This window comes from Phytophthora cinnamomi, assembly GCF_018691715.1.
Source record: "Phytophthora cinnamomi strain GKB4 chromosome Unknown Contig72, whole genome shotgun sequence".
NCBI classification, from domain to species: Eukaryota; Oomycota; class Peronosporomycetes; order Peronosporales; family Peronosporaceae; genus Phytophthora; species Phytophthora cinnamomi.
The window spans coordinates 120578-146952 of record NW_027151005.1 but is presented as its reverse complement, the minus strand read 5'-3'; the positions used below and the strand labels follow the sequence as shown (position 1 = coordinate 146952).

General features: G+C 51.2%; 6 protein-coding genes across 6 annotated transcripts; 3 read left to right on the top strand and 3 right to left on the bottom strand.

Annotated features, from left to right (window-relative positions):
* Positions 1 to 153: 153 nt before the first annotated feature.
* Positions 154 to 849, bottom strand: IUM83_19170 (WW domain-binding protein 4; the record flags this gene model as incomplete). The annotated part of the gene is made up of 1 exon (XM_067944208.1): positions 154 to 849. The coding sequence occupies one exon, from the start codon at positions 847 to 849 to the stop codon at positions 154 to 156; it is 696 nt and encodes a 231-aa protein (XP_067785954.1).
* A 2711-nt stretch (positions 850 to 3560) lies between these two features.
* IUM83_19169 (WW domain-binding protein 4) lies at positions 3561 to 4256 on the top strand (the record flags this gene model as incomplete). The annotated part of the gene is made up of 1 exon (XM_067944207.1): positions 3561 to 4256. The coding sequence occupies one exon, from the start codon at positions 3561 to 3563 to the stop codon at positions 4254 to 4256; it is 696 nt and encodes a 231-aa protein (XP_067785982.1).
* A 168-nt stretch (positions 4257 to 4424) lies between these two features.
* Positions 4425 to 5869, bottom strand: IUM83_19168 (putative copine-like protein; the record flags this gene model as incomplete). The annotated part of the gene is made up of 8 exons (XM_067944206.1): positions 4425 to 4465; positions 4576 to 4752; positions 4836 to 5178; positions 5247 to 5324; positions 5419 to 5442; positions 5534 to 5570; positions 5659 to 5680; positions 5767 to 5869. 8 exons carry the CDS (start codon positions 5867 to 5869, stop codon positions 4425 to 4427), a joined length of 825 nt encoding a protein of 274 aa, XP_067785983.1.
* Positions 5870 to 8656: 2787 nt separating this feature from the next.
* IUM83_19167 (uncharacterized protein) lies at positions 8657 to 12515 on the bottom strand (the record flags this gene model as incomplete). The annotated part of the gene is made up of 3 exons (XM_067944205.1): positions 8657 to 9067; positions 12181 to 12383; positions 12461 to 12515. 3 exons carry the CDS (start codon positions 12513 to 12515, stop codon positions 8657 to 8659), a joined length of 669 nt encoding a protein of 222 aa, XP_067785949.1.
* Positions 12516 to 14471: 1956 nt separating this feature from the next.
* IUM83_19166 (Sodium-dependent phosphate transporter) lies at positions 14472 to 16004 on the top strand (the record flags this gene model as incomplete). The annotated part of the gene is made up of 3 exons (XM_067944204.1): positions 14472 to 14808; positions 14937 to 14948; positions 15016 to 16004. The coding sequence occupies 3 exons, from the start codon at positions 14472 to 14474 to the stop codon at positions 16002 to 16004; spliced, it is 1338 nt and encodes a 445-aa protein (XP_067785987.1).
* Positions 16005 to 19204: 3200 nt separating this feature from the next.
* Positions 19205 to 20182, top strand: IUM83_19165 (succinyl-CoA:3-ketoacid coenzyme A transferase; the record flags this gene model as incomplete). Its single annotated transcript, XM_067944203.1, has 1 exon — positions 19205 to 20182. One exon carries the CDS (start codon positions 19205 to 19207, stop codon positions 20180 to 20182), a length of 978 nt encoding a protein of 325 aa, XP_067785988.1.
* Positions 20183 to 26375: the final 6193 nt, after the last annotated feature.

Sequence of the window (26375 nt, the reverse complement as noted above, 5' to 3'; positions counted from 1 at the left end):
CTGCTCATGGATCGAGGATGTTGAGCGCGTGGTAACGTTACATATCATTTTTTTGTTTTTTTATTTTGGAATTCACGAGTCAAACGAAAAATCTGAAGGCGAGCTCGGTAGCGTGAAGCTGGTACTACTCACCGCCTATATGCGCTTTTGATGTTAGTTGCCAAGGTTCGGGTCGTACGTGTTGGTGCCGTTGACGTAGAAGTAGATGATCTGTCCGTCGTCGCTCCCGCCGCCGCCACCACTCTTGCGCAGGTTGCGCACTCGCCGCTGCTGCTGGTCCGTCGTGCCGGTGACGGTGTTGGTCTCGAGCCCGAACTTGTCGATCCAGAATTGGATCTCGTGGTCGATGTTGGAGTTGTCCGTGGCGCCGCTGAAGATGGGACGCATGTACAGCGTGTCGGTGGTCACGGCGCTCTCGTTCACGATGGTGGTGCGCACGCAGGTGCCCTGCTGCCAGAGAGAGAGACTCATCTTGCCCCATTGATGCTTGTCGCCGGGCGCGATGTTGACGTACCCCTGGCTGATAAGGTTGCTGTTGATACCCTCGGCAACGGCGATGCCGAAACCGGAGACTGCGCCGGTGATGGAAGCGACAGTACCAACGGTACCTGCAGCCGCGGCAGTTGCCGTGGCCAAGGCGCTTGTAGAGACCCCAAAGACGGATACTATTCCGTTGGCGGCGAGGGCTGAGGCAACGGGTGCAGCAGCTCCGGCCGTTCCGATGACAGTGACGGCGGCTCCGATGACGGAGATGACGATGCCGGCGATCTTGAGCGCGGCCTCATCGGGTCCGATCTTGCAGGTCCAGGGGTCTGCGGTGTTGTTGACGATGGAGAGGTAGGAGCCCATGGTGTAGTGCTGGCGATGGAGGTAGAAGGTGTGCGTTTGTGGTGCTCAGGTGGAGGCGAATTGAGGAATGAGATCGTGGAGCGCGAGCTGCCGAGAAGACGGAGGTTCTCCTAGACTGTTCCTGTTTGCTTGGGTAGTTTGACAGCGAATAGGTTCACCCACTGCAGCGCTAGGAGTGAGCACCAGCCGACCTGCAAGTCCTTGCCGAGACATCGACGGTGTAAACACGACCTGGTTTCCCTATAGCCAATAGACGAGTCTCTCGCTGTGACCCACAGGCAGAGGAAGTGAAATTGTAGCGCTGTCGCCTCCAGTGGATTCCGTTGCAGGATTTGCAACTGCTCGAGGGCTTTTAGCTTCAACAATTGACGCTGGCGCGGTTTGTGGATTTGGTAGTCGCGCTGAGCCAGTGGACTACAGCACGCACTGCCGCAGCAGGCTTGTGCCAGCCGCGCGTGTTGCCACCATCGAGTATGGGTTAGCTTCGGACTCACTGCGGTATGCTTCTCGTCAGTGGCTTGTGGGATTTGATTCGGTAGCGCGGAAGAAGTGGCCAAGTAAACAAGTGGTGCGTCTTGCGGCGAGACTTTTGCCAATACGAACCCCGTGCGTTGCGCCAACCAAGATGCCCACACTCGTAATAAACTGGAGCGCTCTTGTGCGCCAAACAGGATCGCCGCCACGGGTTTGTGCATGCGCCAACCTGGATTTTGGTAGGGCGGACAGCAAGTCGATTGGTGGCAGCTCAAGTTACTCGGGGGTAGTGCACTCAAGGCACAAGGCCATCCGTAGATAGCGCAACGGGTGCACCGGCACGCGACGTGATGCCCACAAACGGCGTTTAACAATCAAGTGATCAACCTACAGTATCTGCCTCAGCTGGGGGTGTGCTTGGGGACTTGGTCCTCGCGACGGTGACGAAGTCATTGCCGCACGTGATCACCACTGAGTTCACTGACCTGAGCTGCACCTGGCTTGCTGGGTCAGCGAAGTGCTTGTCACCATTGTGGGAAAGTGGCGCGAGTGTTTGGAATACGTTCCTTTGCACGCAAGCCATATCGTCATCAGTCGGCAGGTAAACCTTCCAACCATGGAGAAGGTGAGCTCACCCTCGAAACCCACGACGTGCCAAATCCGCGTCGATGTGTTCGAAGCAGCTAATGGTAGAAGATAACACGTCCCAACTGGTGTCCTAAATGTCCTATTTGTCGTAAAATTGCCTATAATTTACGGTCACAGTCGATCACTAAACTGAAACTTTTAGGACAGCACAGCCCAAAATTAGGACAACTTTGTTTGCACTTGTCGCAGTAAAATATTAAATAGTGCTCAGATTTTGAGCATTCAGTCATTCTTCGGCCGAGGGCGAGTAGATGCGAGCGCGAGCCTCGCACAGTGCATTCACCAGTTTCCAACACTCACCGATTAGGCGGGGGCGTGTCTGTGCGAGCGATGCAACCCGATTTTCTTTTTTTCTAGACACGGAGGGTTGTCCTAGATGGCTAAAGTAGCCAGCTGCAATAAAATTCAGTGTTTAGGACAACTAGTAAATAGGACTTAATTTAAAACGCGTGTTTTTGGACCATTTATGTCTTTCTAATATTTGATTTTTGGACAAATATGACAGTTTAGAACATCAGTTATGACGAATAAACCAGTATCAGCAAGGGATAACACTCACCGACCGCATTAGTGTCATCGCAAACAAGCCATGTGCATCTCAGGCAGTGGTGATCATGCTGTCAGCGCCCGTTTCTACAAGGAACGGATACGCTACGCGCTACTCGCGGCACTAATCAGCCAATCTACCGACGACTTCGTCACCTTCGCGAGAGCCAAGTCCCCAGATAGGTTGATCGCTTGATTGTTAAACGCCGTTTGTGGGCACCACGTCGCGTGCTGGTGCACCCGTTGCGTTATCTACGGATGATTTGTGCCTCGAGTGCACTACCCCCGAGTAACTTGAGCTGCCACCAATCGACTTGCTGTCCGCCCTACCAAAATCCAGGTTGGCGCATGCACAAACCCGTGGCGGCGATCCTGTTTGGCGCACAAGAGCGCTCCAGTTTATTACGAGTGTGGGCATCTTGGTTGGCGCAACGCACGGGGTTCGTATTGGCAAAAGTCTCGCCGCAAGACGCACCACTTGTTTACTTGGCCACTTCTTCCGCGCTACCGAATCAAATCCCACAAGCCACTGACGAGAAGCATACCGCAGTGAGTCCGAAGCTAACCCATACTCGATGGTGGCAACACGCGCGGCTGGCACAAGCCTGCTGCGGCAGTGCGTGCTGTAGTCCACTGGCTCAGCGCGACTACCAAATCCACAAACCGCGCCAGCGTCAATTGTTGAAGCTAAAAGCCCTCGAGCAGTTGCAAATCCTGCAACGGAATCCACTGGAGGCGACAGCGCTACAATTTCACTTCCTCTGCCTGTGGGTCACAGCGAGAGACTCGTCTATTGGCTATAGGGAAACCAGGTCGTGTTTACACCGTCGATGTCTCGGCAAGGACTTGCAGGTCGGCTGGTGCTCACTCCTAGCGCTGCAGTGGGTGAACCTATTCGCTGTCAAACTACCCAAGCAAACAGGAACAGTCTAGGAGAACCTCCGTCTTCTCGGCAGCTCGCGCTCCACGATCTCATTCCTCAATTCGCCTCCACCTGAGCACCACAAACGCACACCTTCTACCTCCATCGCCAGCACTACACCATGGGCTCCTACCTCTCCATCGTCAACAACACCGCAGACCCCTGGACCTGCAAGATCGGACCCGATGAGGCCGCGCTCAAGATCGCCGGCATCGTCATCTCCGTCATCGGAGCCGCCGTCACTGTCATCGGAACGGCCGGAGCTGCTGCACCCGTTGCCTCAGCCCTCGCCGCCAACGGAATAGTATCCGTCTTTGGGGTCTCTACAAGCGCCTTGGCCACGGCAACTGCCGCGGCTGCAGGTACCGTTGGTACTGTCGCTTCCATCACCGGCGCAGTCTCCGGTTTCGGCATCGCCGTTGCCGAGGGTATCAACAGCAACCTTATCAGCCAGGGGTACGTCAACATCGCGCCCGGCGACAAGCATCAATGGGGCAAGATGAGTCTCTCTCTCTGGCAGCAGGGCACCTGCGTGCGCACCACCATCGTGAACGAGAGCGCCGTGACCACCGACACGCTGTACATGCGTCCCATCTTCAGCGGCGCCACGGACAACTCCAACATCGACCACGAGATCCAATTCTGGATCGACAAGTTCGGGCTCGAGACCAACACCGTCACCGGCACGACGGACCAGCAGCAGCGGCGAGTGCGCAACCTGCGCAAGAGTGGTGGCGGCGGCGGGAGCGACGACGGACAGATCATCTACTTCTACGTCAACGGCACCAACACGTACGACCCGAACCTTGGCAACTAACATCAAAAGCGCATATAGGCGGTGAGTAGTACCAGCTTCACGCTACCGAGCTCGCCTTCAGATTTTTCGTTTGACTCGTGAATTCCAAAATAAAAAAACAAAAAAATGATATGTAACGTTACCACGCGCTCAACATCCTCGATCCATGAGCAGCAACTGATGCCGATGCTACTGAATGAGCCCAAGCTCTCGAATCATCTTGTACTGTTCTAGAAACGCAAACGAAAATGCGAGAAGACGATATCGGCAGTAAATGAGCACACCTCCAAAGGAACACGATTGCTACTATCAGATGCGAGCAAACCCGAGGCGCTCTTACCGGGGATCTCCATCAGAGCCATGATGGCAAAACCCGCCTCGGGGTTTTTCTTGTTCAGCTGCATCACGGCGTTGTACTCGACGAACTGAAAATTGTCGAAGCGGCGGGCCGGCAGCTTGTCGTCGAACTCCTCCATCATATCCCAAGGTCCGTCGCCAACGCCCACCATAATAATGGCTACGGAGCAACAATACACACAGCAATCGTGTTCCGTCAACACAGCTTACTCAGTGCCACCAGCCACCCACTCGAACGCTTACAAATGGGCCAGTTCGACGCCTCGACAATCGCCTCCCGAGTAGCCTCCTCGTTCGTCACTTGACCATCCGCAATAATCACCAAGATGTGGTAACCACGGTTCTGCTGAACAGCTCGGATCGTTTCCCTGATCACCGGCGCGAAGTTGGTGGGCCCGGACAATTTCAACGACGGCGTGATCTCGTTGTAGCGGCGCAGGACCTCCTCAAAGCCGTGGCAGCCGCGACCCGGGGTGAACGGGAAGCAGTTATTGCCCTTCGTCGTCAAATCCCCAAACCCGAACGCGGGGATGATGTTGTCGTCGTCGAAGGCTTCCAGCACGCGGCCGATGACGGAGATGACGCTCTGCAGCAGCGACGAAGCAAATGTGAGAATTAGCAACGCCGAGTGCATCCTTTCAGGGCAGAAGGTACCTGGTACGGGTTCATGAAGACACCGGAGGGGTCGATCTCATGCAGGCATCTGCCGCCAAGACTCCTCTCCCCGGTCCACTACAGCACGCAACAACAACAACAACAACAACAACAACAACAACAACGTTAGACTTCTGCAGCTTGCAAACATGGAGTAGCTCGAATAACCGACCTGGTTGGACTTGGTAAAGTCGATCTGCAGCAGCAACCGCAAGAGATTATACAGTTAGAGTCTACCTGTCTACAACTTGTCCTTCAAAGCAAGAAAAACAATGGCGAGAACGGACTCCGAGGACGAGGTCCGACGACTCCAGCCCAGCCTTCCTGGAGAGCAATACATGTAATGTGCCGTGGCTTCGGTCTTAGCACTCTGGAGTGGCGACAAGCAACGTGATAAAACTGCAGCACGAACCGCAGATCCTGCTGCACCTCGGCTGCAGCGACAAAGCACAGAGTCAGCGACGCTGAGCTCGAGAAGCTGTCCATCTACTCTACAGTGTGTCAAGTTCTAGCCACCGACCGAGCGTCTCGTAGCGGTCCGGGATGGGACGGAAACTCGAGCGCTTGGGCTGCGAGGCGGACGACAGCGCGGGCGCCTCCTCGCGGCTGGACGCGCACCCCATGTCTGCAGCGGATCAGGACTTGCTCGCGCAGAGATTGTCGTTCCCGAACTTGCAGTTTGCTAGAGAATGTACCCACCACACTAAGATGGGTGCGGGACAAACTCGAAATAGTGACAGCAACCCGTAGTCAATCCACGTTTCGCAGATAGGGTTCACGTGCATACCAGCAAGCATGAATGCTGTGTCGTCTTCGCGTCAGCGCTGCTATAACAGTACGTACTGAAGCCACGAAAAAGACAACCAACGAGAAAAACGTAGTATCGTGCTGCACAATGCAAGCGACTTTGCTGGTATCGTCAGCTGCAGGCTGCATCATAAAACAATTGAACAGCTGATTAATCGATGAACTGTTCTGATAATTCAGCAAATTAATTGCTTTTGAGTTCTGCTATATACCCGGGCGTTGTTGTCTTATCTGGGATTGCATTGCATTGTTGTTTTTTACCGTTGCTGTGCTGCTTTCTGAATTACCGTGGATAATGTTGCTCAATGATAAACATAACTGGGAAATGCAACTTCGTACCGATAGGGCAATGTTGCCTAGTTAGTGTAGCTTGAAGCTTGCTTATTAATGTCGCTCGATGACATACTCCCCTGGAGGGGCAAGCAGTTATTACGAACTGCGACTTGTTTCAGATAATGCACTGGAATTTAAATACAATATGTATTACTAACGTTAAAATAACAAATATTGTATTACATTTTAAAACGTTTTTATAAATTGAACATTATTTCCAATTTCAATGAGTAACTTAGTTTCAATTATTAATTTTGTATTAAATATTTGTATATATCAAATATATTATTGCCATTTTTTAAGCTATGAAATTATCCGTTTGTATAAAGCTCAATAAATAATTTTAGCTTTTTTAGAAACCTGCTAAATCGGATAGGTTTTTATTGATATTTCCAAACATGTCAACTGCGAGCCTTCTTCGTAGTAGCACCTTTCCTTCATCCACACATGTGGAGTTACGTGGAGATCATCTAGCAGAAGCGATTCATTAAAACACTGCTGCTAGAACTCACAAACTTAAGTATGTATTTCGTGAGACCACGGGCAGCTCTTTCATCAAATTTTGATGTCAGTCTAGTCAGCGAAATTGGGGTCGTACGTGTTGGTGCCATTGACGTAGAAGTAGACGGTTTGGCCATCGTCCTCATCGCCGCCCTTGCGGTGGTGGCGGCGTCGGCTCGACTGCTGCTCCGTCGTACCCGTCACGGTACTGGTCTCGAGCCCGAACTTGTCGATCCAGAATTGGATTTCATGACCAATGTTGGAGTTGTCCGTGGCGCCGCTGAAGATGGGGCGCATGTACAGCGTGTCGGTGGTCACGGTGCTCTCGTCCACGATGGTGGTGCGCACGCAGGTGCCCTGCTGCCAGAGCGAGAGACTCATCTTGCCCCACTTGTGCTCACTGCCGGCAGCGATACTAACGTAGCCCTCGTTAATAAGGTTGTCATTGATGCCCTGAGCGACGGCGATACCGAAGCCGGAGACTGCGCCAGTGACGGAGGCTACAGTACCAACGGTACCTGCAGCCGCGGCAGTTGCCGTGGCCAAGGCGCTTGTAGAGACCCCAAAGACGGATACTATTCCGTTGGCGGCGAGGGCTGAGGCAACGGGTGCAGCAGCTCCGGCCGTTCCGATGACAGTGGCGGCAGCTCCGACGACGGAGATGACGATGCCGGCGATCTTGAGCGCGGCCTCATCGGGTCCGATCTTGCAGGTCCAGGGGTCTGCGGTGTTGTTGACGATGGAGAGGTAGGAGCCCATGGTGCAGTGCTGGTGGTGGAGGTAGAAGGTGGACGCGTGTGGTGCTCGCGTGGAGGCGAATTGAGGAATGGAGTTCTGTGACTGACGATCAGTGTTGATGTGGACCTTGCTGGGCTTAGATTGGGTGTGGGGAGAATGCACTGGAGCAGTGGATGGCGAAGAAGACCCCCGTCACGACATCCCATGCAGTTTGGCGCAGATAGCTTCATTTCGGCAATGGACAGGTCGAACACCGCGAAATGACTTCCCCAGCATCAGTAGACGTGGGGCAAACGAAGTGAATTGTCAGTGGATTCCAGTCGCAGGATTTGCATCAGTCCTTGCTGCGCGGTCACCTCGATCTTTACGCGGCTCGTTTCGAGGAACTCACGATTCACCGAGCTTCAGGATTATCTGAGTCGAAGTGGACTGCCAGCTCAGCCGTTTCTATCAGATGCCGATGTCGAATCGAGCAGCAAATGCACTTGTCTGCGTAATGAAAACATGGGGATACTAAATGCGCTAATCGCGATTAATCAGCGGCAGTGATCCACTTCAGCACAAGCTGAGGCACGAGCTTTTCATCCAGAGTCTTGAAAAACACAGTGGCGTCGATACCGAGGCTCAGCTGCTGTTGTCATCAACCTGAGTTAGGCCTTCCAATATGCAGACGTGATTGATCAGGCATGTAGGCTGAGTGTGCAGGCCTCGAGAGATTCGCTGCGCCATCGACTGATGCTTGGATCACGACACCTATAGTACTAACACCGAAAACCTGTCTCTGTCGGCCTTGTCGAGGACCAGTAGCGGTTTGGTTGAAGTGCTAAACCAGAAAGGGGCAACAATCAGTCAGGATTTGACGTGGTCCTACCGAATATCCAAGTTCCGCGTCTTGGCAAGACGGCAATCGTTGAGCTCACTTCTGAAAGCTGCGTTGTGATTCGCAAGAGAAGTTCGTTCGGTAAGTTAGGCACAATGGGTACGATCCCGCCAAAGTGAAGATCAAACTGCCATTAACGTTTATGATGCCCCTATTGCTGCGCGGGACAGTTGATACCGAAGTACTCTGCAGGAACGGACGATCGAACCTGCTGCACGTTGGAGCTGCTATCGCCTCGCCCACTAACGTCACCAACGTAGACGCTTGCATCTGCGCTGCTGCTAGCAGAACTGCTAGACGAAGCCGGGAAGGAGATCATGTAGTACGCCTCATAGCCGCTTCCTGAACCGCTGTTTGAGTACACATTAACGCTGCCACATTCTGGCTTGCTTGAGCCATCCTCGCCGTGCGTTGCTCCCACAGGAAACACGATAGTGTAGTCGCCGCGAGCACCCTGGTAGTAGCCGGATGCCTTCGTCGAGGTTGAGTATGACACCTCCCACAGTACCTTCGTAAGCCGTGGCATCGCCAGCTTCTGGCTCGCCGTACCCGTAGCTGGAGGCTGCCACAGATCCATGAACGTACACCGACCCAGAGACTCTCGACGACGAAGCAGGGAATACACAGCCCCAAGTCTTGCCCTGAACAATCGCGCACTCAGCGTCCACCGGGGCTACACAATCAGTGCCGTTGAAGGACTGGAGGTCGGAGTGGCAACCCGCAGTCGCGACACCACCCTTTAGCGGACAAGACGTTCCCGCAGGTACAGCACCTGCCCCAGAGCAAATGGCCCCTTGAGAAGTCGAGGTCAGGTAGGTGGCGTCGAACTGAGCCCTGACAGGTACATCGGCCGACACAAGACCCACCATCAGGAAGGTGCTGAGAACCGTAGCAAGCATGTCACGTGCTTGGTCTTGATAAGACTTGGTAGCTCGAGGGAAATTGCAGAATGAGAAAACGTAGTGGCAGGACTGGGCGCGATTTTTTTCTGTGAGTCATCACTGGTTAACCGTGACAAGCTCGAGCTTGCTTGCACACTCGCATGCCCCATCGGTGTCTCTATGTGCTAGGAATCGATTGGCAGCACGCACCACCACTCTGTTTTACTGCAATTTATTGCAAAGGGAAGGTGCAACAGAAGAACACGATGCGCTTGTCACCGTCCTCACCCGATTGCTTTGACCGTTAACCTTAAATTTGAAGGCGACATACGCTTCTGCTGGGTTTCCTCGCTCGGCAGATCCATCGCCTCCACAATGCGCCTCTGGCCTTCTTCGGCGTAATTGAAGCACGAGCTCAATAGCGTGGAATTGGTGATCCAACTTATGGAATACCATGGTAGCCAACAATGCTATTGACGAACGTGTGGCTTTAAAACGGTGAAGATCCACGGGTGACCCTTTATCCACCGAAAGTCTGGTCTTTTGTGGCCAGAACGAAAGAATCTCCGTCTCAAGTCATGGGGAGCTTGGGGAAGCACCTTCGAGCTCAGCTCGAGGCTATGCCCAATAATATGGCCATCACTCGCTGCTATTCGGCTCTACGTCAACAACTCAGGGGCTTCGACGGCGAGTCCCGAGTGCTTTTCAAGCTGGTAGGGACTCCACGCGCCGTACAAATCCTACAGCGAACGGTGGACTCGGCGTTGGGCATTTTGGGCTTATTTGATAAACCTGATCGGGTTTCATGGCATGAAGCACTTCAACTCGAGCGGGACGAGCAAGTCGATGTCTTCAACGCGTTGCTAGGCGATGATGAGTGGCTGGAGAGTGAAATCGGGTGCGAGCGTGAGCAGCTGGAGCTTTTAATGCTGATGAAACACGGGGTGCTTCGCTACGGGGATGGTTTAAATCCTCGGGAACTGGACTTGATCTCAGGTCTGTATGATGCGGTCGTACGTCGGTCTAATGTGGTCGTAGGAGACCTCCCCGACTGGTTCGCTACATCCGAGCATGAATGGTCTCTGGCTGTGAAATCTCCAGTTGAAGGAGAGGAGCAATGTGTGAGGCAGGCGGCGATTTCGGCCGAGTTGCTTCATTCGAACATTCGCAAGTTTTACGGCGCTTACTACGTTGGTCAAGCCTTTTTCATACATGAGCCTGGTCGCCTACTTGCTGAAAAGGGCGCTGTTACTTGGGGAGACCTGCTGGGTTGTGCTCGTGGCCTGCACTATTTGCACGAGCGAGGGCTTGTCCACCAGAATTTATCGACGAAACATCTTTTGTATTCAAACTTTTACAGACGAGGTTTCTTGAGTGGAATTGGCTTAGTGCAGCTAGACAAGAACAATAACAGCGCTGAAGTTTCTCGTGTCAAATATGCTCGAGCTCTCGATATTCAAGCTTTCGGCTTTTCGATATTTGAGCTTCGCTACTTTAAAGTTGACGACGTGCTCCAAACTACACGACCTGAATTTGTATTGGAAGACGAATGGGATCTAATGACAGCAATGTGTACCGCCGGTCCTTCTAGTAGCTTGACGACGGAGGATATACTATACAAGATTGAGGTTCTGGCTCGGAATGAAGCAGTTCCCCCTGCCTCTGGTGAGCATGTGATGAGCGGTGAAGCTGTTGTGGCTTTGAATAGCTACGAAATCCAGTCCCTGGGTCAAACCATTACCAGTACACTTGATGATATTGAAGCGCTGTGCCTCGAACTCGAGGAATTCAGCGAGGTAAATCGCCCCGTGTGTGCTCGTTTGAAAGATGTATACGAACAACTCGACAGTTCTCGGGGGCTTTTACCAGTTGCTTTGGTGGAGAATTTCGCGTTGATCGTGCTACATTTTTACGACATGCTGGATCAGCGAACCATCGGCATTAAAAGTGATGTTTCTAGTCTCGTTACCTCCAAAACGCGTGCAGGTAAAATGTACGGTCTTCACCAGGACATTGATCGTCTATTGCGGAGTATACCTTGGCTTGATGGTCATGCAGTAGTTCACTGCTGGCAGCAAGAGCTGGAAGAGACCCGAATACGCCAAAATAATGAACTACATACCGCCGCGAATGAACCATTGAGTGCCGTAAGAGACATCACGAGTGAGGACGGGCGAGCTCAAGCGCTTGCAGTGTTGCAGTATGAAGCATCAAAGCTTAATGATCTAACCACAAAATGCGCCGTCGAATTACCGCGTTGGTTCATACCACCACACCAGCTAAAACTCGGTAACCATATCGCCAGCGGTGCGTTTGGGGCAGTATACGAAGCAGCATGGCTGGGTACTGATATCGTTGTAAAACAAGTTTTCACAGACCAAACTGACAGCAAAAGCAGAATACAATTCCGCAACGAACTTGACTTGTGGTTTGGCCTGAATCATTCCAACTTGATCAAGTTGTACGGTGCGTGTCACGAAGGGCGGCCATTCTTCGTGTGCGAACGAGCAACGTATGGCACGCTGGCATCGTTTGTGAGGGAGAAGCACCGCAAAGAAATTTGGTTTTGTCTTTGGGATGCAGCGAAAGGACTTCAGCATCTCCATGACCATGGGATCGTTCATGGAGACCTGAAGGGGAACAATATTCTCGTTTGTGACGAATATCGCGTGAAGTTGGCAGATTTTGGATTGAGTACGAACTCGAATCGGGACACATTCGGCCATGATGCCGGGAGAAATATGGGGGCAATCCGTTGGAAGGCACCGGAATGTCTAGTGGGCAGTCGACCTACCACCGCCTCTGACATGTATTCGTTCGGGATGTGCGTCATCGAAGCCATGACGGGCCAGTTCCCGTGGGGAAATGTGCCCGATGATGTCGTCAAGCATAATGTGCTCAAGAAAAAGGTCGTCCCGCCGCGGCCTAGAATCTTCAACGACTCGGAGTGGGAGTTGGTGCTGCAGATGTGCCACCACGACCCACAGCGCAGAATCACTATCGGAGCGGTGGTCAGCATGATATACAACTTTTCCATTTAGCGGTAGTAGTCACGATAAGACAGTAAAACTTACGTTTTGTATCAATCTGCCAGCCGAAGCAACTACCAAGATCCCGCAACCGCTTCATCAAGTTGGTGAATCATTTTGCGCAGATTGTAGAGGACTTCTGCAGCTGTAGGCCTATCGTCAGGGACTAGGGAGATGCATGAACTTCGTAGTGCAGCAATGGAACTCGCTGTAGAAGCGTACCGCACTTGAAGTTTGCAGAGGATGGCGTTCTGCTTCATTGCCAAATCTGTGGGCTGTTGTCCGAGTTCGTCGTTGGGGCTTGAATGTGGAATTACGTGTTGGTCGAGTTCACTTAGCACCACCCCGAATGAATAAATGTCGGCGCTCGCATCGTACCTCTCGCCCATCAGCACCTCTGGAGCTGTCCACACGTGTGACCTTAAATCCTCCGTCATTGTGCATTCAATATGCTCAACAACGTCAAGACCAAAACTCGATATCTTAGCTCCCAGGTCAGCACTGAGTAAAATATTCGTGGACTTCAGATTCTGGTGCAGTACCGGCGGGGCGAACGAGTGAAGGTACGCGAGAGCATGTGCGACGTGGACAGCGATAGTAAGCTTCTGACGATCAAAGCCGAGTGGATGGTTTTCATCTTCGTATGACGCCAGCAGGGCTCTTAGATCACCTCCTTCCATGTATTCCGACACCATGCAGATATCTGCGAGGACATCCCAGGCTACCCCGACGAGAGATAGAATATGTGGGTGATCCGTCGAGGTCATGATCTTGACTTCTGCGAGAAGAGCCTCGATATGATTCGCACTCCTCCGAGTCTCCGGCAACAGCATCTTAACAGCGACTTTGGCGCCTTGATATGCGCCCAAATACACTTCTGTGTATCTTCCACTGCAGCTAAGCCGGTGAAACTCGACTTGTTCCCGCGGGATACGACGAGAAGTGATGCACTCGTCGACCAGAAGGTTTGCCAAATGCTGTGTCGCAGCATTTCGTGGTCGCTGCGTTTTCAAAGAGCTGGCCTCGAACGAAATCTCGTAGGATGGAGCTGTCATCGCCGAAGTACCCCACTCTGCCGGTATGTATGCCTCCGTCGGTCCTGGAGATCCCGGTGCTTGTGCACTACCGAGCGCACTCTGGATGCAGCCCATGGCTCAAGTACCAATTGCACTGGCTTCGGTACTGCCGGGTAACGAATCGTACGAGCGTAGCGCGCTGAATGTCCAGATCTCTCCGGCTTGCTTGCTTCGTGGGTTCAAAACTGGTCCCAATTATCTTCTGGAAAGCAAGAAAAATGCTTTCACAATGGCATATTTTTCGAGATTGTGATGAACAATGAAAATGATGGTATATTTCGATTGTCCCCGTAAAAAGGGCGGCAGCACCTAATACCAAGTGAACCACCGGAGGTCTCCAATGCACTTGACATCGTGACCTGTGACGACACGTCTTGCCCTCGCGACACTCATCTTTGCTTTGATTCCCACACTGCGGTAATGCAGTCGATGCAACGATAACTGCGACTATCGAATCTTGCAAAAAGATGCGGAGACTTTGCAGGCGCTCCATTATGAGATTTCTAGAGAGATGGTATTTACGCTATGATGGATTCGCTGTCAGAAAACCACTACGGTACAAGCCATTATCCCAGCCATGCCGTGTTCACTCACATGCAAACCGGTTTGCACATGTTGTGCTCCCATTCGTCTGCTGTTGTTGATTGACTTAGCCAAGGCGGGCGATTTGCTACAGACGACTATGGTAAAGTGTCCGTGGAAAACTGGTTGAAGTCGCCAGGCGGCGTGGCTCCCTTGCGCATCACGCAGAAGATTCGAACACGGGGCAACTCGATCGTTTTAATGTTTGCAGCGGTACTCCCTGAATCTGACCATGGCTAACACATCCTCCCCACGTTAATCTCCCTTTAGTCTGGGCGATTAAATCGACTAAGACCCTATCACCCCTTCACCAGCGGCCCCTCAGAGCAGTTCACTTTCAAATTCGCCTTCCGCAGCGCAAGTCTCAGGACCTCCACGTTCGACCACCCCCAAATTCCATGACCATCCAAGCAACGGGCGAGACGGTGGTGCTCACCCCTACCGCCAACGACGACCCCGCCTTCAAGTACGAGCTCAAAGAAGACAATCCCGTCGAAGAGGAAGAAGAGGAATCTTACAAGGAGAAAACGCTCAAGCAGAAAGTTCTGTGGGGCATCTTCTACACCGTTGCATCGCTGGCTGCCCTTTACTTCTTCATGGTTGCCGTCAAGTTCATCGGCGACGGGTTCACGCTCGCTCTCGGCTGTGACTCGAAAGGAGCCTTCGACTTTGCCAACAACCCAGTCGCCGGACTCATGATCGGCACCATTTCGACTGCTCTGTTGCACAGTTCCGGTACGGTGACGTCCATCACTGTCGCTCTAGTTGGGGCTGGTGGTATGACCGTCCGTCAAGGTGTCTACGTTGTCATGGGGGCTAATGTCGGCACCTGTGTGACGTGCATTATGGTGGCATTTGGCCAGGTTGGCGATCCGGTGCGCTTCCAACGCGCAATGGCTGCGGCTACAGTGCACGACATGTACAACATTTGGTCCGTGATAGTGCTCTTTCCGATTGAAGTGCTTTTCCACCCGCTGGAGAAGATGTCGATCGAGATGTCTAACGCCAAGACGTCGAGCGGTGCCTTCAACAGTCCCGTAGACGCGATCGTGAACCCCTTGACCCAGAAACTGCTCTCAGTCGACAAGAGTTCCATCTACAAAGTCGCTACCGGTGACTTGGACTGCACGCCGGGAATTTCGTTTGTCAAAGGAGGCGCCTTCGAAGGCTCGAGCTTGAGTGACGGAAGCATCGGTGCAATCACGATTGTGGTGGGTTTCTGCATTCTCGTCTGTGCTCTGGTGACGCTGGTCAAGATGCTGGCAAAGGTGTTCTTGGGACCCACCAAGACGCTGATCTCCAAGCTCTTGAACTACAACGGCTACGTGAACATATTCGTAGGTACACTTATCACCTTTGCTGTTCACTCGTCGACAGTAGTGACCTCCACCTTGACACCGATGGCCGGTTTGGGTGTCATTACCCTCGAGCAGGTCTACCCTCTTGTCATCGGGGCCAACTTGGGGACGACGGGCACCGCCTTACTGGCGTCTTTGGTGACGGGCAAAGCAGACTCGGTGGCTATCGCGCTGGTGCACTTCTGGTTCAACGTGTTCGGCATCTTCTTGTTCTACCCGATCCCGATCACGCGCAAACCCATCCTCGACTGGGCTCGCTCACTGGCATTCTTCAGTGCGTCGTGGGCGTGGACCGCTGCGTTGTTCCTCATCTTCCTGTTCCTCGTGATCCCCGGTATTCTGCTGGGCCTCGTTTACATGTGCACGGCTGATAGTAAGGTGGCACAAGTGTTCGGCTGGCTCATCGCCTGCGTCGCCGCATTTTTTTTCTGTGGGGTGTTCTTCTGGTACAAAAAGAAGGGAGGCAAAGAGCTGTGGTACGCTTTTCTGGAGCGGAAACGCGTCGACCGAGAGCAGCGCAAAGCTGCTGAAGGACAAGAGAAGAAGTCGTTTGTCGGTGAAGATGCGGCGTGAGGTGGTGATTGTTTGATGAACTGAGGTACTGATAGCCGTTGGTTGCGCCGTAAGGAGCTAGCGTGCTAGTGTCCTTGCATACGCTTCAAATAGTCACACATTTGTTCGGCCTGGGGCTTTTAAAAAAGTTCGCAACAACCTTCATCACTTTAACCGAAATAGGTGTTATCCCGCAACAACTATTTCACGTCGTTGTTTTCGCCGCCAACGTGAACTCTGTTAATGATTGATGAGCGCCTCGATTCCTGGGGACTATCAGTATGCGCATCGACTCTCCGTTCCGTTCCTCTCTTACCCCCGACGATTGTTTTGATGGGCACAGGTATAATACGCCTAGTGTTTAGCTCACTCGCACGCGTTCTACGAAACTCGTCACTCTTCATTGCCGTAGCATGGTTATTTGGCTACTGTTTCACTATCGGGAACATTTTTTCGGGGCTTCCTCCGAGTCAGCAATCGGTTCCCGCGTTCAACGCGGCGAATATGGCAGGGTGGTACGTGGTGTTCGCTAGTTGCATGCTCATTATCATATCTTCCAAGCTACAACGGGAGCAATTTGTATGTGATCCCAACCTATCGTTGGAGCCACAACAGCAGCGACTCGAAAATTGAACCTGAAGCAGTGTATACGCAAGATAATACAACCGACGTGTCCATTCCTGGTATTTGGGGCGGTATGTGCTGTCGGGGGCGACTATGGATTATATGCGCTGATGCCAGTAAGGTGGAGATCGCTCAAGCCTTTCCTCTATGGGGGCTCATTTTGGGGATTTTTCAGCATGGTTATCGTCGACGTATATGCTCGGCGGATTTATCAGACGGAGACTTTGCGTGGTTTGGCGGCCAGCGCTGCAAAAGGTAAAGATTCATGTCGAGCTCGTCGAACTAAACACCACAGTGGATACCAATACTGTTGGATACCATCTTTGCGGCAGTTCTTTCACGTATACCGTCAGAATGGACCGGTGGTGATCTTTACCATGTCAATCATGTACGTTCATGCCTTTAGCCGATTTATTGGATCGACAGGACAATGGGGCAGCCAGCTTTTTCTTGTGCCAGCATTGCATTGAAACTGATGCTACAAGAACTTGCGAAACACATGCTGCTTGCAGTGAGTCGGCCAGTATCGAGACGAGTCATGGTCGCCCTTGTGTCGACTCCTACGATTCTTGTGGACACGCAAGTTAGGATACTACTACTTCGACAAGCGAACCTGAATATTTCCGTTGCAGGGACTTTGCTCATTGCAGTTTTCGAAATCGTCGTGCGCGCCACAAAGTCCGTCCTTGTTCAGCGCCAAACACGCGAACCGATGCCAATTTTGAAAGGGTCTCGACGTCGGTCCTCGTCCGTGTATACCCATTCCATTTTTAACAGTCCGATAACACCTGTGCAAGTAACATCTACCCGAAAAGTAATGCCCACTGTACAAGAAGGAGACAAATCAAAAGTCCAGCTGAGTGAGACACCGGCACAATACAAAGCACCGAGGGACGCTATGGAGCGTCGTCAAAGAATCCGAGTACTGTACGCGGGTGAAATTTACGCCGATATGTATGCGGAGTACATTGCAATCGGCTGCTCGTTTGTCATGAATTTCTTTTTCAGGAATCACCCGCAGTATGACTTCAGTATTTTACAAGCAGATCGTTCTGACCAAACAAACAGTTCAAACGTCAGCTATCGAGAACAGCAGCTGGTCAATTTGGGTTACCTGCAAATGAGCGTGGAAGTAGAGGTTGATCTTCTCGCATGCATAATTGAAGTCGCCCGCGGTGTTGAATTTAACTCTTTCAACCAGAACGACCCGTTCCTGGTATTCTTCTTGGGCATGCTTACTTTTTCAAATATCGCCATTTCAGCTGGGTTATACATGCGTTAGCATCGCCCAGTTTGGAAGCTTCCTTGCTGAACAAATGTCCCCAATATCACGTATACTTTAGATGTCCACACATTATCAAATAGAATTAATGCTTCGCAATAGTTCGCTATTTCTGTCCGCAAATCGTTGCGAGTCGGTTATTCGGATGTCGCTGTGTGAAATGTCCACATCAGCTTTCGACTACGCAATTCGATGCGGTCAAATACTTGTCTGCTGCAAGTGCATGTATATTGGCCGCATTTGTGCACAATCAGTAGATCTACCCTCGGACGCATCCTACACAACTCCACTTCTATTCATGGGGGAGTTGGGTGCTTGTTCGCCTACTGCTTCGAGTTGGAAACATTACTACAAGTTTGCCTCCAAGCGAGCAATCATACGCAGCATTCAGCGCTGCCGTCGTTTCTTGATTTCGGGGCGGGTTTTCCGCTTGTCTGATTACAATTCACTGCGCGAGCAATTCGTTGGATGTTCTATCAAGCAGGTGGAACTTCCATGTATCACGCACAAGCTGGCCTCACATTAGCGTCGAGGTGTTGACTCCTTTTCGTGTGTGCTGGACGCTTCAGGAGGTGTCGAGCCCAAAACTCCAACCAGAACAACCCTTTCGTGATTTTCTTCCTGTCAATACTGACCTTCTCTAACGTTGCCGTTTCTGCCAGTACCTTACTGTCTCTCTTCCCGCGAGTTATTAGAACTTCACATCAGTTTCTGATTATTTTTGAGTTTCGATTTACAACGGGAGACCACCAACGTCCTCAGGCTTTTTGTGGGGACTCGCTTTCAGAGATTTCAAGTCTCACTTCCCAATTTACCGAGTCACGAAGTGGTAGCCATGGTTGCCGCCCAAACCGAAAGACGGAGCACTCGCGCCCCGAAGCCCACGATCACGTCGGAGCATGCTATCCAGAGCATCGCCACGCTCCGCCGCATGAACGAAGAACGCGTGGCGGCTCGAGACGCCGTTGTGCTGCTTCAGCGCGATGACACGGACGATGACGGGGACTCGCCGCCCCGGTGTATGACTCTTACTTAAATTCGGATGTGGAGAGCATTCGCACTGACGAATTTTGCGCCGCTGGAGTTTGAGCGGCTGTGGGGCCTGGTGCGCGATCATCTCGCGACGAATTGGAACACGGGGCGAGGCAGGAGGAGCGCTTACAGCGCCAAGGACGTGTTGTTCATGACTTTGACCGTGCTGAAGAACTGCGGCAAGTGGGATGTTGTGGCCGCGGTCTTTAAAGTAAAGCCGCCAGCATTTCAAAAGATGGTGGCGAGATTCGCCTCGATTCTTTCTCCTTTTCTGTACGAAACAATGGTGGCATCAGCACTGGACAAGTACCCCATGCGCAAGCTAATGTTGGCTGGCCAGGCGTTCCGTAACTATCCATACGCGCGCTACGCGACTGGTGTCACGTTTCAGCAGTCAAACATGCCAGCAGGCCGTATGCAAGAAAAATCGCTGTATTACAGCAAAAAGCACCACCTTCACGGCTACAAGGTGGAGGTGTCCGTCCTTCCCAACGGTCAAGCTGTTAACTGTACTCAGCATTACCCGGGCAACACCGATGACATTGAAGTCTTTCGTAAAAACGCCGAGTTTCATCTCCAAGCCCTTCAGAAGATTGAAGGGGACGAGGAAATCGAAGACGAGGGTCGTTTGATCTCGCAGCATCCGATCAGCTGGGCCGTGCTGGCTGACAAAGGATATCAAGGCTTGGCTTGTGATTTTCGTGCGGTTACTCCCTACAAGCGTGCTCCGTCGCAGACACTAACTCTGGAACAGGTAGCCACCAACGGGCGCATTGCCCACGACCGCATCCTGGTTGACAACTACTTTGGGCGCCTTTGTACTTTGTGGTACATCTGTGCTGACAAGTATCGGTGGGATGAGGACAAATACGACGTCTACTTTCAAACGTGTGTAGCGTTGACCAATTTCCACATTCGTGCCAACCCCCTCCACCGGGAGGACGGGGACAATTACGCCCGCTACTTACAGCGTCTGCGTGAGATTGGAGAGAGCATTACTGTTAATCGCCGAGAGACCCAGCAACGCTATCGCGAAAATCGCCGTAACCGCATCGCCACTCTCTTTGTTCACCGCGAGAGAGTGAGCCGCGCTGGCGCCCGCAATAGCCATCGTGAATCGCCTGGTATTGGTGCCTCACGCCGTCCTGTTGGCGGTCGTGCTCGCCGTCGTCTGGAGATGACGCAGGTGACGCAGGCGGCGTCGGATGCTGAATCGTCTTCAGACGAAGTGGCTCTCCCTAGCAAACCGCCGGTGGCGTAAGCAATCTCTCGAAATGCTCGTCGCTGCACGCGAGACTCAATGCCTCGTTGAATCCAAACCTGCACACGAAAAGACTCAGCGACTTCCTTATGGCCGACTGTGCTTGCATAACACTTGTGCATACTTCTCAAAAAGCTAATCAATCAAACTGTGTGCACTCCAAGAAACGCTACTACTTTGACGAGCAACTCACAATTTTGCGACTTACTCACAAACTGGCTCGAAGATCTATTGAATAACTACAACCACGGGGCCCACCCTGGAAAAAGTTTGCACAAGTTGTGTGGATCCTGCGCTGCACTCAGGAGTTGCTTCACCTGACCCTCAATGCTCAGAGCACTACCATTTGGATCCTCATAGCCCTCAAGCTTTTGCTTGACACGAATTAAAGCTCGAGCGGCAGCGTCAGTGCTTCCAGGCTCCGCATGCATTTCATCAGTAGGTTGTGCCACGTTCGTACCGCCAGTCCCACTAATAACATAACTGCTATTGGAGCGGCTCGAGCTCCGCGAACGTACACCAGACTTCGAACGATTTTGCTCTCCTCCCTCTTGAATGCGTAGTGCCTTCAAAGGAGATAGTGTCCATCGGTATAACGGATCATGCACGAAGACTTCGAGAATAGTTACGACGGAAGCGCTCTTTTTGCGCAATAGCTTCAACGTGACTTCACAACATCGTGAGAAGACACCGTCTACACCCGAGATGCCCATACCGTCGACCATATCGCGCGTGAGTCGGAATGGAACAGTCTCCGGCGTGTACAATGCCATTCCCTGGTCAAACACGACGCCAAAGTCGATATGAACGAGTTCTCCCGTCCCTTCATGGATAAGGATGTTTTGCGAGTGGCGATCTCCGATGCCCAAAATGTACCCAACGATGGACGTCACAGCGGCGCTCTGAACGTATGCCAGTCGACGATGATACCATACAGCTGCATCAGGGAACTTCTCCAAAAAAAAGTGGTGGAAGACTGGAGTGAAATTCGCCTGAATCTCCAAAAACGCTGGTAACTTTTCAGGTGCATTTTTCAGGTACTGCCGACACTCGGTGTGCTTCCACTCATGTGGGTGATATCGTTCGTGCGCCGATAGCCGTTTGGATGTCCGACTGACCAAGTAGGAACCCCAAGGCGTGGTGTTCTCCACCCATTCAAGCACGCCTGCGATAGGTGATAATGGCACCACTCGGTATGTGCGTAGTCGCAATTTACGCTTGCGAGTCGCCTTTTCTTCCATTAAGAACTGGTTCATGGTTTCAAATACTTGTTCAATGACAAGGTCTTGTCGCGTGTCATCTTGCCCCTTCACGAGTTGCTTGTAGGTCTCACCATCTGAACCGTGGCAATAGATTATCTTTGGTCGATGAATACCGCTGTCTGTGATGGAAAAATGGGGATCAAATTGAAACATTCGCACTACGCTAGAGTAGTCCATATCAGCTTGCGGTGCGATGCGAGATGTAAGAACTGCGGGCATTACAGCAGAACCACCTTGTCGTGTTCGGGCGCGAAGACATCTATCAAACGGTGTTGTTCCAGATCTTCCTGAGCTTGTCTCAAAGATTGTCACCTTCGACAGTGGAATTTTCTTCTTCTGGCCGTGATATTCACTTGTATCGAACAGTGCCAATTGAACGTATGCGTTTGCCATGCTGTCAAGAGACTCTAGTAGTTCACGCTGCTCCGTTTTCATCAAATCGGCTAAATACACTTTTGCGCCTTCTGCTTTTGCGTCACCAACGTTCGTACGAAACTGTAGCGCACCCTTGCCCTCCACATCTCCACTATTCTTTAGTGCAATAAGCTGTATCAGCGTATGGTGTGGGTGTTGCTCACACATCTTCATCACCAATTTGCTCAATGCTGTTTGGAAAGTTCCTGTGTCGCTGGAACTACTAATGCGTGATATGATTTGATACGACAAAGGTACAAACTTGTACGATGGTACCATATCAATCACCTCTTCTATCACAACTCGGTTGATATCGGCGTTTCGCTGATTATTAAACCACAACGAGAGTACACGAAAAACCATGTCGAGCTCAGCTTGTGGTGACAGTGATAATCCCTTCCCGTAGCTGCAAAGTGCACCGATCAGAAATTGATCGACTGATGCCTCAACTTTTGAGCGCTCGTTGATATCATGAACAACCTCTTTGTTCAATGCGTGAATGTGCGATCGATTCTCGTTTCGCATGGCCTCTTCCATGCTTTGTAGTTCTTGCAGCTCGTCATACCGTGCTTGAACCACTTTCTTGCCTGCCAACCACTCCCGTGACGTGACGCGTGCACTGACTTGCTGGTACATCGCAGCCATGAACTCGGCAAGAGCAAAATATGCCTTGGATGCGTCTCTTGCCCGCTCAGAAACTGCTTCACTAGCGATGCCGTCTATGATCTCGGTAGCTTTTTGGAAAAAATCCTCAAGAATTACTTGGGAGCTTTCTGAACGCTGTGATGCAATCCATTTACCTGTAATTGTCAGAACCTTGACATGAAGTAATTGCAACGAGGTCGCTTCAGCTCCAGACAAAGAAGAACCATTCAAATATGTCGTTAGCTCTGAGCACAATTTTTTTCCGGTCCAAATCGCACTGCGAGCTTCCTGCTGCTTCCACAATAGCTTGGCTTTTTGTATTTGCCATTGCATCTTGTCATACATGCATAAGGAATCACGCTCGTCAAGCTGTTCAAGTTTCAGCAAGGCTCGATATGCCACTGCAATACGTCCAGCTTTGCGGCTAAGTGAAGCAAGGTCCAAATGCAATTTTGTTAGCACCTGCGCTTCATCAGATGCCTTCGAAACTTGAACAAGTACTTCTTCGAGGCCTAACAGGTCTTCGACCTTGTTAAAATCATTCTCAATCTGGCCGTGTCGTCTTTGCCACCGCTTGAGCAACGACATCGTTGTCAACGAGGTTTGTCGCGAAACGACAAGTGCATCATCTAGTGCCGAAGAATATGTTTTTAATCCAGTGGGTGTGATCGTCGACAGAAGCGGAGGTTCTGCCACTGGGCTTGATTTTCTAATATAATCTGCCAATTCTTCAATCTGGTGAATGGCCTGCAGATAGACGAGTGCCGAGTACGAGTCCTTGGTGCTCTCAAACGAGTGCAAACTCAGCTGAACCGAGTGTAAAATCTGTTCCTTTGCATTTGACGTCACACGTTGCAAGCTTTTGAAGTCTCCGTGGGCTATTGCTCGCAAACCTCGAAAGACCATTTGTTGGTACGAGAAACGATTAGTTGTTGAGCTCTTACCGTCAGCCTTTAGTTTGTTCCAAGCACCTTGTGGTATCGAAATTGCGGGAAGCACAGCTTCCCACTGCATGTTTTTCCATGCCAACTTGTACTTGTGCTCCAAGGCTTGAGCAGCGGCGAACCCACAACCTCTATGTGTAGATGGCGCATTGTGGTGCGATGATTGCAGATAGCCTTCCAACAAATGATTGTACCCAAGCGATTGCAGCGACGTAAGCAACCCCTCCACAAGTCGAGGTGGGATGCTATTCGTCGTGCCTTCACCCTCCTGAGCTCGCCAACTTGAAAACTGTAAAGAGATATCGTATAGGGGGAGAGCTTTAGCGTACTGACCCTCGCGATTGTACTTCACCAACTGTGACGTCAATGTTCGTCCATCATTAACACCATAAATACCGTCATCGTCGCTGTCAAAGCTGTATGCTTCAACGAGAATATCACGCAGAGCGTTCACAATATCATCGTTGTTCAGCGAGGCTAACGAAGTGATTTTCCCACCTTGTTGCTTTTCCAACCACATTTCCACATATTGCATCGCTGAATACGGCATATTGACACTTACAGCCGCCCTCGCAACCGCCAGAAGGTCCACCTCAACCATACAGTCGTATGCCAAATCATTCACGAAGGCAGACGCTGTTGTAGAAGGCGATGCGCCAGTGGTTCGTTTGGAGCCTTTTCCTTTACCTCCTAGAACTTTTGTCTGGGTTCTACCATTTGTCTCCACAAAACGAGCTTTCTCCGTTTCCCTGAGGAAGTTAATCGTGTGAACTACAAGCTGTACAACTGGAAGTGGTTGAGGTCTCGCTTCTGCTATTTGATCTCCTCCCATTGCTGTCGCAAGATGTTCTGATGTGTCCGTTGTTGTCCCCGTTAAGACAAATCGGATCCCTTGGTTGACAGCTTTTAATGCGGGCGAAATGTCCTGCGTAGCATCAGCCTCCTTCGCACCGTCATTCTTTTTCGCTTCATTGGACTTTTCGTCGTCAGGTTTCTTCAAGATGCTTTCGACAGCGAATGGGAATAGAAAAACAGCCATATCTATCCTCATAGCAGACAAGGCAGAACACGCCTTCAACACCGGGTCTGGCGATTCTCTGGTCAAGCTCGAAGTTATGGAACACACCCACGGCCCGAAACCATGCACGTCCGCAGATGTCCACAGCTCCAATAATTGACGAAATGTACGTTTCGGCTGAAAATACCAACTAGTAGCGCTGCCCGTGGACGCTGTAGACCAATTAGATGGCGATGCGCTCTCAAATGGCTCGAGAAACGCTTTCAGCTCCGTATCCTTACTTCGAGCCAAGGCAGCCACTCCCTCGTCCAGATTCAGAACGCTTTTCAATGTCTTCAGTGTCTCTTCAAGAACTGATGGATCAATTTTCTCCGTCCGTCTACCCTCGAAAAGTAGAGAGCTTAAGTACATCAACACGTTTTCATGCATCGCAAGCCGGAATGTCGTTTTAGTTTCTCGAAGTGCACCGCGATGAAAGTGTTGTCGATACAAGCGTGATAAATCTCCCTCGTGTTGGGCTGGACTTAGCTCATATTCACTTGCATCAAGCGCTCCAAGTTCACCTAAAGCGTCTGCAAGGTTTGCAGCACCTCTTTCATGAAGATAGTTGTCGCTACCAAATGTACCAGAGGAACTGAGATACAATAAAGTATGGGCAAGTTTCCCGTACAATTTCCTGGTTGACAGGCTTGAATCGCGTAGCGTGTGAATACTTGTGGTCACCGCAGATAAGTGAGATGTAGTTGGACGCTCAGCTGAAATCCCGCTGTACGATTTTTCTAGGCCCACACTCAGTGATCCACCCAGTGGCGACGGGTTGTAAAACTTGGTTCCACGCGAGTGTTCCCGTTGGATGAACATTTGAATCTGCTGCCTAGCTTGATTGTGTCGTTCCGTGGTAGGGTGACGCGGTTTGTGCGCTGCAACACTCGGGCTGTCCTCAGATGAGACTATTTTTCGGCTACTAATGATTAGCGCGTTTAGTTTGTCGAGACTTGCCGATATGCCATCTGGAACTATGTCAATATCAAGGGCATATTTTCCAAGCCCGCTGCCTAAATCATTGCACACAGCAAAAATGACCCATTCCAGTTCTGCTTGATCGTCCACACTCAAATGCAATAGATGGCTCGATGCTATCGCTTCTTGCCGAGATAGTGTATTGCACTTGGACATAATATCACTTATCTCTCGCACTACAAACCCGAGATACTTTCCAAACATATCAGGATTCTTCAGGAAAGATTCACAGCTTTCGCGAACTAAGAGAGACATCACTCTTGCGATTCTACGGCGATTTCTGACGGTCAAGTGCTTTATAGACTGAAAGCATATCGAAAGTAGCAGGTGTTGTAGCACGGGTTTTTCGGCAACTGCATCACGAGTCTCTACTACAAAAATCTTGAAGCACTCCACCGCACATACCGCCCTCGGATCAAAAAGTTCCGTCCGCAACAAGAGCACATAAAATTCACTGAGCAAATCGGCCATGTTAACCAGTTTCCAATCAAACTCCGAGTACTTTTCTTTCATGGATTTCAATGCATCCCTCCACAGGTCACTCTGCGAAATTAGTTCGTCGTCGTTTCCTTCAATAATGCTCCAAACCGTAAAACGAGCCATTTTGCTCGCTATATGGCCAAGATGCGAAAATGATAGAGCACTCGCTTGGGCACGCTCTTCTGCCACTTCAACCATATTATGAGCTAATTGTTTTAGCTCAGGATCAGGATGAGCTAACAACATAAACGAAAAGGCAAACAAATCGGTGGTCACCTGCTCGCCAATGTCCGCTACCATGTCGTCAGGCTGGCCCTCGCTGCTCTGGTTGCCAGAGGAAAAGTACGACACAAGCTCATCAACAAATTCAAATCGTCCCCCCTTCACTTCAGTGCTGCCCCCAGATATGA